This window comes from Leptidea sinapis, chromosome 41 (assembly GCF_905404315.1).
Source record: "Leptidea sinapis chromosome 41, ilLepSina1.1, whole genome shotgun sequence".
Taxonomy (NCBI): domain Eukaryota; kingdom Metazoa; phylum Arthropoda; class Insecta; order Lepidoptera; family Pieridae; genus Leptidea; species Leptidea sinapis.
In genome coordinates this window covers 3,960,394-3,971,552 of record NC_066305.1, presented here as the reverse complement: position 1 = coordinate 3,971,552, position 11,159 = coordinate 3,960,394, and the positions used below count along the sequence as shown (strand labels likewise).

The 11,159-nt window shown below is 32.8% G+C and overlaps 1 protein-coding gene across 1 annotated transcript in view; it reads right to left on the bottom strand.

Moving 5' to 3' along the window:
• Nucleotides 1-205: 205 nt before the first annotated feature.
• Nucleotides 206-11,159, bottom strand: part of LOC126976629 (protein embryonic gonad-like) — a 121,458-nt gene continuing 110,504 nt past the window's right edge. The window contains exon 3 of the mRNA XM_050825109.1: nucleotides 206-2,080. Within this exon, the coding sequence (XP_050681066.1) occupies nucleotides 1,154-2,080 (927 nt within the window). The 3' untranslated portion in view covers nucleotides 206-1,153. The remainder of the gene's footprint in view (nucleotides 2,081-11,159) is intronic.

The window sequence follows — 11,159 nt, the reverse complement described above, 5'->3', positions numbered from 1 at the left end:
GCACCTGTATCCTATAATAAATGTGTATCTCACTGTTGACATGTACTCTTGATATTATTAATGTTATTAATGTTTACTATTAAGAGTATAATATTAAGAAATGGAAGCGAGGATTCATTCAAATGATATTCCTAAACAGTCAGTAAGTATAGAAATAATAGGATTGTAACAGTATATTAGGGAGCATATGAAATAAAAATCTTAATTTCAATTCTGGTTTATAATGATCATTCAACTAGTTAATAGCATGAGCAATACAAGGAATGTATAAAAGTATAAAAATCTTCAACAAACGAACGAACAACCAACAAAACATCAAATAACACAAGTTCAAATTATATCAAAACACAAAAAGGACTAATATAAATTAAGTACTAAATAGGAATTATTCTAATTCATGCTTAGCTTATATGACTCAATAAACTGGCCTAATAACTAAAATAAATACTTAATTTATTTTCGTTTAACTGAATCATATATTATAATACATTTTTCTTAATTATTTGTACATTAAATTTTGAGCTTCACGTTCAACTGGCCATTAATCCCAATAATTTACAACTAAAACTGGTAATACAATTAAGACTGGCGTACATTAATAACTGGCACAAATAAAAATATTTAATCTAATTCTATTAGGAAACTATGCCATCCTTTCAGATAACAACAATTTTATTGAAGATGCTAAAGATTTATTAGCAACAACTCTTGTGGAATATCAATTTAAAGATCCTTTATATATCATCTTTATTAGTCTATAAACAAAAACAATTTTAAACGAAACTGCTGTATTGGTAGAATTGTCTCAATTAGAACACATCTTAATTAAGAGCTGTCGGAAATGAACTTATTTATATAGATCATGGCATTTGAAATATCACTTCGTGTCAGTTGCTTTTGAAACCTATCCAATTAATATTTATCTAACTAATTATTATAAAATCATATAACTCTAAATTACTACCATTATATTCTACAGAAGGAAGGAATGTACAAACTTATAAAATACTGTATGGCAGATTATTAAAAATTCAAATTTCACGACGTACTCAACTAGATAGGAATAACGATGCAATTCATTATTTACATGATGTAAACAGCTCATAAACTTACAGAGAGAAAGCTGAAATTTTTTATACAAATCTATATCTACTCAACCCGTCATGGGCACTTCTTCAGTCCGTTTGGATACAATACTCAAGTCTAAAGGATTTTTCATCAAGTCTTTACTATCAGAACTTAAGTCGATGCTGAGTTCGGGCTCTGAATCACTAGCTTCGTCTTTTTTGGGGCTTCTGAACAAAACTGCAGTTGATTTGATTGAAAGGTCTATTGGTTGATCTTGTTCCACAGCTACGCCAGCAACAGCTGGTGAATGCAAAAATAAATCACCACCGTTTCTATTTTGCCAAACAATTTCCGGTGGAATAGCTCGTAACTGGGGTACTGGAGATGAAAGAAAAGACCCTGTTCTTGGTGAATAGCTAGGCGTAGTGGCCATTGGTTGTGGTATGCCGAAAGAAGAGAGAGGTAAAGAAAGCTTTTTTCGTCTTACATCCTTATTTTGGTATCTAACCGCTTGGAGTCTAATATCTTTATCACTACACGGAGATGATGTTGGTCTGAATATACTTAGCCCACTAGTACTTCTAGAGCTATTATCATCTTCTGGATCGGCAGATGAAGCTCCAGAATCAGAAGGTGTTGCGCTTTGTCGCGTTACGTCTTCCGTATATGGTGTCTTTTCTGAATTCTTGTAATATTCTGCTAGGGCAGCTGCAGGTAAAAGATTGTTTGGTAAGAAATTAGGATTTATAGAAGTGTTAAACGATGGAGGTGACTTGCTAGTTTGTAGCTGTTGCATGTGTTGTTGTTGCTGTTCTTGCAAAAGACAATGGATCTTAAACCAATTCGATCTTCTTCCGTACCGCGAGCCAGACTTTGACATGCCGACAAGTAAACACTTTCGTAACCGACATGCTTTACAAGCTGTCCTATTCTTCTTATTGATGACACACTCCCCGTTATTCTTGCACTCCGAAATTGAAGACAGGTTATTGTACGTCCGCCCGAAGAACGACTGTAACAAAAGAAAAAAAATATTAAAGATATTTCGATTTTTGCAAAAAGAGCGACAATGTTTTCATAACATGTCTGAATTAATTTCGTATAATATCGACAGGCTTCCGCAGCAGTCGCATAAGAAATAATAATTTATTCGACGTACAGTTAAAGAATCGAATGTGAGTTCGATTCAACCTGTACCCGCTCGAAAATTAAAAACTACATTTTTCAAAAAGTCATCATAAAGATCGTTGCGAGACGTATCGTAATCTGGGTCAACTTGGTTCGTATTTACTCAATAAATATTGCAGATGCTCTTACGTCCTGTTGTGTTGGACGTAAATTATGGATGTAATTCGTGGATTTTTGGATAAATATGGAAGTTATCCTGCTGAGCGGCCTTGCCTCTTTTCATACCCAAATTAACTCATACAAAGTATGAATTATGTGATTGTGTTACAGTTTCACTTCGGTCGCTTTCAGTACTAAATAACTGCTGTCACATTATTTCAGATTGGAAAACAGTTTCTGATTACATATTATTGGATTTGGTTGCGATCTCTTTCCGATTAATTTTGCTTGTAATTGGATTTACCGAAAATAATATTTAAAGCTGTTCTTTTTCGTTTATTTATACGTTTTTATTATTATATTTATGAAGATAATAGTAATTATCTAGGGTTATGTTTTCAAAGGTAAATCTGGAATGAAAATTGATATCATCATTTATATTTACAAAGATAATAAATATATTCCTGTCCTTCTATGGCACAATTTAAAAAACAGGCGAGCCCAGATTTAAATCCAAAACAAAAATTAATCAGGGGCTAAAAAGAATTGTTTGTTGTAACGTTATAGAATTCAAGTTCAACGGAGCTAGTAGAATTAAAATGATAATTCACTAATATTTAAACTTGCTGCTTAACCTACTGAGCTCGATCTAACTTTGGATAGATAACATTTTAAAAATTTTGTCATAGTGATATACTATAAGTCCTAAACAGAGGAGGCAAAACCAACGGATGTAACAGCGTCATTTTAACAAATGGAATATTTTTTCTTTTGTTTAATTTATATCATGAATCTGAATTATTATTATATATATCAATAATAAAAAATAAGACATTTATGCGAAAAGTTTGACTAAGATAAATGAAGTTGAAATTCAAAGCTAGTAAAATATATGAATCTCTTGAAAGTCCGAGCAGATTTCGCGAACGCATGTTTATGAGTCATGAGATTAGAAATTTAAGATAGGTCCTTCTTCGTTATGGGCGCGGATGTTGCTTTTCAGATACCACGGTTTAATTGAGCCCCGTTCGTACGTGACTTCGTTGTTCTGTGCTAGTTAGCTATAATTGTGCCGCTATGATTCTATTGTCCTGAATTATCTAGTTATGAAGATAAATCTGTGGATCACTTAGTATGGATCTCAAATCGCTGTTTGAATTATCCAATATACTGCTAAAATAATAACTACAAATTAAAAAAAAAAAACAACTCCACCAACTATAGTCTAATGCGACGACCTATATAGCCGAGTGGTAAGCGATCCTACCTACTAAGCTAGAGGTCCCGCGTTCGAATCCCGGTCGGTGCAAGCATTTATATGATAAATATGGATGTTTGTTTCCGAGTCGTGGATTTTTATATGAATTTATGTATGTTTAAGTAAGTATATTGTATTAAATATATCGTTGTCTTGCAACCCATAACACAGGCTATATATGCCTAATTTGGGGTAAGATAATTTGTATATGAGTGTGTCAACATTATTATTATTATTGTAGATAAGAACTTTACTTTATCAGATATTCAATCTTAAATATGCCTCTTTAGCGCTTGAGTCTAAAATTTTAGTGAATAAAAATGATAACTTAAATATGTCATGTCATAGGCAAGATAATTTAGTAAATAAACTCATTTTTACCAGGACAAAATTTACTTTCTTGAAATATAATTATGAAAATTTGAATTCGTTTCTGGTCAGAATCTATCTGTAATCCACCTAGTATAGTAAATGTATAGTTAAAAGAACACACAAAGAAAATACAATTAACGCAAATTAATGTGACAACTTATTGCAACGGTACTAATATTTGTAATGTAGCAATTCAATGCCATTTTGTTTTTACTTTCTCAAACTTAAATTATGTTATATAAGAAGTACGGCTATTATGCTAAATATTGTTGAAATGAAGAGTAACTAACTACCATTTTCACTTATTTAGTATTCAAGTAATGGAATACACTGGGTGTTTTTGTATCCCTTAGAAGGATAAGACAGAGGACTTCCATAATATGTATGCTTTGGACGGCCGTGTTTATGTTTTCATTTATTTTGTTGCAATATCTTCGGAGAGTGTAAGCCTATTCAGCTCCATTTGTTACTTTAGATCTATCGATTGCTGCAACACTATCATTCCATGCATTGAAATTAAGACTCTCTTTTGGTAGTATTTACAAGTCATCATGTTTGCCTTTTGGGCACCGAAGATCGGATGACCCGTTGAGATTTTGTCATCCTATATCATATTGTATAAATAATAGCTAGATTTCTTAAACTAACAATCAAAGTTATCTAATCATAGTGTTGTTTGTTCCACGCCAGTCTTAGTATCCCAATTGTAACACTAACCACAATGTATTCCCGTGTAACCAGCTCTTAATTGCATTATACAAGTTCGTTTAGTTAAATCGCTGTAGGTAATAAAGCAAAATCCATTACATCGCACGTCTTGTAGTTACAATCATTACATGAGCGTGCCGATATCGCGATGAAGCGGTAACGAGGCGTGTTAATAGCGCAGCGGCCACTTAGCAAATGTTTCATATATATTGAGTATTTTTGTTAAAATAAGGTTTGTTTTTCTGTGACGGGATTTGAGTTTGTGAAGGGAAATATGAAGTGAGACAGTTTTAGTGTCGTTTATAGTCATTGTGTGTATAAAATGATTGGGTACAAGGACCAATAAACAAATGTTTATTAAACCATTGCGTTCTGTTACGTTTTATTGTTTAATCATTGAATGAATATGGTATAGAAATATTATGATTTTTTGATTTAATGCATAATATAGTTGCAGTTATAAAAAAAATATTGGATATGCTGCCTTTGGGCTTAGAGTGAGATTTGTCATATTAATTTATATTTATACAAGCTGACCTGACAGACGTTGTTCAGTACCTACATCTTAATATATATAAATTACGTGACACGTTGTTTGTCCGCGATGGACACTAAACTAATGAACGGATTTAAATGGGGATTACTTCATGGAGTGCAGTTTAGTCCAACTTGAGAGATAGGATAGTTTTGATTTCGATCTGGGACCATAGTTATTTTTATTTTCAATATTTGTTTTGTATGGACATATTTTCTAAGAGAGAATTTAGTGACGCATGGTTTGACAGTTCCACTGTGAAACAATTTCAACAACAGAGGGCCTACCATCGACTTTTAATAAGTGATGCGAATCCGATGCAGTTCAGTTTAGGTACCCAAACTGAATCACTAAAATTCGTACCATGAAGTGCCTTTTACTGAATGGCGTTTGGATCGCTTATGAAGAATGAACGATGAAAATTGCGTTTCGAAACCTAAAATGATATTATTTTAGCTGTTTTTTTGCGTAGAAAATACCAAAATAACATTTTAAAATTGCGCAATTGCGTCAAATTATAAACCATTAAGGCGTTTTTTATACTTATTAAATAATAACAATATAAATAAATATAGTTCTTTGAATTACAAATTAAATGCTTATGTGTTTTCGTAAAAATAACGAGTTATGAACGCACCTCCATTGATGTTTGATTTGACAGGACCACAGAGTACATTTTTTTTAATTCGTTCTTGCGAACAGGCTATAGCCCGGGCCCTTACTGCCTCGTCTTTAGTATTTTTATTTTTGGTATTTATTTTCAGTATTTTGTTTTACAATAAAGTCTAATAAAGTATTTTCATCTCATCTTTAATCAATAAATTTTTTATTTTCTTTGTTTTGACTATTTTTTAAAAGTTATTAACAACACGATTCACTTTCTTCTAAGGAAGTAGCAACTTTTTTCGAATCGTTCACTTTGACAAATAAGCTATCCAGTTAAGGTTGAAATAGCACCTCATGGTACGAATGAATGAACGAACTAAATCAGTTTGCGATTCAGTTGATATCATTTTCGACATTCAATTGACATCATTGCGATTTAATCAGTTGATTTGACGTCAACCTAAATTAGATAGCTCTAATCACGTCGTGGTACGAAATAGCAAAGCAGTTAATTTTAGGTTGTCAATTGAATCGCAATAAGAGTTCATGGTAGGCCCGCAGGTAGCATTTTTTACGAAATTAATCTTGATATTTTTGGCAAATTCCTATAAAACAGTATATTTTTTATCATCTATAGAACAACGTCTGTCGGGTCAGCTAGTAATAAATATAATACTGTTTTTTATGAATTTGTCAATTATGTTTCATAACATCAAGAATTATTTCGTTAAATATGCTCCCTGTTGTTATAATGACATTGTTTCACAGCATAACTGTCAAACCACTCGTGAATAATTTCTCTAATAGAAAATATGTACATACAAAACAAATATAGGAAATTAAAATAATAATGGGTCCCAAATCTAAACAAAAACTATCCTATCTCTCAAGTTGGACTAAACTGCACTCCATGAAGCTATTGCAGCTTCATGGAATTTAAATCCGTTCATTAGTTTTGGGGTTCACTAGAAACAAATATCAGTACACTCTATTTATATATTAAGATATGTTTCTTTTCTACAAAGTCGCTTATGCATTAAAAGTATTGAATGTTATTATAATATTATGTAAAAATTTACTGTCATAGTAATAAATATCATTTGCAATAATTTTTTTTTTCCCATCTCATACTCGGAAAGTAATGTTGTTTTGATCTGATTATTGGGTGGAAAATGTTGCTTCCCTTCATAGAGAGGGATAAACTCATACAAATTACTTCCCACCTAAGGGACGGAATGAACTTTAAAAATAGAACTGCTATGAAGAGTTTTCATGTAAAAAGAACTAATCTAAAAACATGCTGCGGACATGTAACTTTCTAAACAGCCAGTGTGAACTTAGCGCAAACTTCTTTGAGCGGAATAAGCCGCAACAATTACGCGGTGAGTACCTTATTTAAAATTTAAAAAGTTGACCTAAATTGGCGGGATACTAATCTGTACCTAAATAAATAACTAGTTTTATTTTCCTCATATTTGAAATGTAAAGTAGAGTGTTTAACTCGGGTAAAAGAATCAATTCATACTCGGGCTATAGTCTAAATAACTCGGTAATTGATTCTTTCGACCCTCGGTTAACAATGTACTATTTCTTTGTTTCAGTATTTATGGCAAGGCAAGAGGTACATGAATGAAAACTTACTATTAACAATGATATTTTAAAAATCTAACTGGCAAGCCTCACGTGTGAAAACTAATAAAATATTCGTACGTTACGTGTTAAGAAAGCATTCATACAAAACCAATATTTAACGTTCGGCAATCAAATTGATGACAAAGGTATGGCTAGTCTTTTCGAAATTTGTATGTGTCAATTTATCATGATTTTTATTATAATCACTAAATATTTATATTGATGACAATAGGCTTTGGAAACTATATAGACAGATTTACGATAGGAATAAAATAACGGTATTTTCTACGAATGAATCATAAAGTATTAGTTTTGAGTAGTATTTTTTTTAATATTGTCTTCTGCTCGGTTATACATAGACAGGCACACTGATAATTATGTTTTTTTTTTAATAATTTTTATGTTGGAATAGCCAGTTTAAACTCTTATGCTAATGCTAATGCACACCAAGTGCTTCCTGTGTGATGCAACATCGATGGACTAACAGGAGCGTTGCTAATAAACAACTGATAAATATTTTTATAATAAATATAATTTAGCTTGTATGAGTCGGCTTATCGACCTGGGAATGTTTTCCAAATACCGATATTTCCTAGCTTGAAACAAAGTTAAACCAGTTTTAAGTAGTATAATATCAATAAAAATATTTTTTCAGTCCTGAAGTAATGAAATTGGGTTCATTGGTTGACTGACTGTTAACGTTGCAACATCGGGGTATGATTTTCTCGCATGAAAACTAGAATCAATAGTTTTTACCACAACAAATATTATATTTTATCTTATATTACATATTTATATTTTGGTACACACCATAGAATAATAATATAATAAAGGATATGATCGGTTTTTAGAATAAAATGTTTGACGAAAATATTACATATTAAAAGCTTAGATAATTTATACGTCTAGATAGAGCCTTTTGCTGCTAAACAACCGATGAAAACAGGCCAGGTTTATTACTTTGGTGTACGTGACAAGTTAAGTCTTACACTTGCGATTTGTATGTCACTTTGTGTTAGTTTGCGTGCATTGTTCAAAGTAGAGGTTTACAGTCAACCTCAATTTTAAGCAAGTTTTATTCGACGATTTCACAGTTGTCACAGTCTATCGAGACCTGTAAATAATCTAATCTAAAATAGAAATCAGCCAAGCTTAGTGAAAACATGAATGACGTCACGACTTAATTGTCATCTCTGCTTCGCTTGAAAACTTCAGCTGAACGTCCTGCTCGTCTCGTCCCTTATTTTCATAAAAAAATTGGTTGTTATTTTATTTCATTATTATTGATTTCTTTAAATCAACATTTATAGCTTAATCATTTTACAAATGATTTGAAATACAATATATTATGTAAAGTGATGCAACAAAAATAGTCAAACTTCAAATACAAAATAACCTTACACGAGTAAGTCAAAAATGTAAATGTATCTTCATAAGTATATGTATTCAGAAAAAGTACGTAACTAACTTCTTAATTATACAAAAATATCATAATAACTGGCATTATATTTGCATATCCGATCTCATCAATCTGAAAATCAAGTTAATGATGACGCATGGCCGTTTCGCTAACTTCCAGGTATCACAAACAGAAAACTAGAACACGTGACTTGTGTCGCATACAAATACACTCAGAATTAGGCAAACATTTATTACTTAAGTTATTATATCAATCTTTATTCGTCATTTTTATATTTGGCGGACTCGCTCACAATTACATGAATTTGCACGAGTTAAGTTATGGCTAAGTGCAATTGGATTTAGTTAAGCAAAAAGGACTCGAACCACACTTTGGTCAAAATAGAGTTAAATATGCCAGCATACTCCTGAAGGTCGAATCTGTCGTGGATTTTTTTTTGTGTATTGTATATATGGAAGAATATTTAGAGCTGAAAGTTTAAATGCTTATAAGTCAAAAGTGCCTTCGTGTGGTTTGAGTCCTTTCTTAACTACGCTACGCTTAACTACGTCCAATTGTGACTAATAAACTAGTGACTACTTTTTTTATGGAATAGGAGGACCAACGAGCACACGGGTCACCTGTTGTTAAGTGATGACCGCTGCCCACAATCTCTTGCAACACCAGAGGAATCACAGGAGCGTTGCTGGCCTTTAAGGAAGATGTACGCTTTTTTTGAAGGTACCCATGTCGTATCGTCCCGGAAACACCGCACAAGGAAGTTCATTCCACAGCTTTGTAGTACGTGGAAGAAAGCTCCTTGAAAACCACACATCCAGATGGTGGGGATGACATCCTAACTTGATATCCTGCTTATGCATAAAAATCAACGCTGATAACAACGGGTTTTAAAACTTTTTGTACAAAAGTATGGTCGTGTAGTTTTCTTAGCTATTGTTTCGCTGACTAACCAGCCATTGGACTAACAGATCACCGGGACACCAGTCGGTCTGAGGTTCGGGTCTCCTTCCGAGACGCCTGTCAGCTACATTTTCGGCCTCCAAGGCCCCCGGCTTCACTGTAAAAGCCTTTAGGGCTATCAGCACAGAGGAGGTTTATAGTCGGTAGGGGGTGCTTATAGCTGAGCCCGACATATAGGCCCCGTGTCGGGATCTTCAATAAGTAAATGTGTTTTCCTCCTCTCCAAAAAAAAAGTAACCAGTTTTTTTCCATTAATAATCTCACTACTTGTGAGATAAATATTGATATAATTATAATCATAGATGTACAATATACTAACGTATTGACAAATAAAGATAAGATCATCTCTAATGGAGCACACATACAGCAAGATAGAAAACCATACTGTTACCGATTTTGATAGAACAAGTCGTAAGCAGCCAGCCACGCTTGGAATTAGCTCCATAGTATTTTGAATATTAAATTAGCTAACGCAATAGTGGACTGTGGATGACATAATAAAAAAATTAAATTACCAGCTATATTGAAAAATAATCCCTGTACTTTCACCATTCAATGGAAACCAGGATAAAATTATAATTTTAATGAAGTCTTACGTACTGTATATGAAAGCAGGCACTACAATATCTTTCGCAAATACACACAGCGATTACGTAATTGTGCAAACTTGACCAAGTCAAGTGCCATCCAAAGAAGTGGTTGGACCGTCATGTAATAAATATTACAATGTTGTGAACACCGCTTGATGTACAAACCAACACCTTCTGAGAAGTAAGTTACACTTACATCGTGAGTCAAGAACAAATCACCTACTGTTTTTCTAGTATATCCTTTCTTTATTTTTAACAGATTTAAAATAGAACGAGTTTAGCATTTCCTTCAATTATGATACCACAGATTGGGAATGGAGCGACCGCCAACGGCTATTTAATAATAAATTTAATTGTACGATTTTAAGTTATAACCATAATTTTATATAAAAAAAAGAAGCCCGCTGAGTTTGTTGCGCCCGTTCTTCTCAGGTCTGAGGCATACCGTTTCGAATGGGTGGTAGTTTTTGACTTTCAATAAGTGCACAAATGGACTCGAACCCACGACCACGCGCATTCCGTGCGAGTGCTCTGCCAACTGAGCTAACCGTTCGAGTGACGAATCGTCATAAAATGTTGTTTTCAAATTTTATTTGTGTATAGAAGTGAGGGTAATAACCCTCACTGTTTTTAATAAAAAACATAACAAATTGTTTATGTTTTAATAAGTGATTTTTTATCCTATTTTTGAATAAAAATATTTGAATTTAAATATCGCGACAG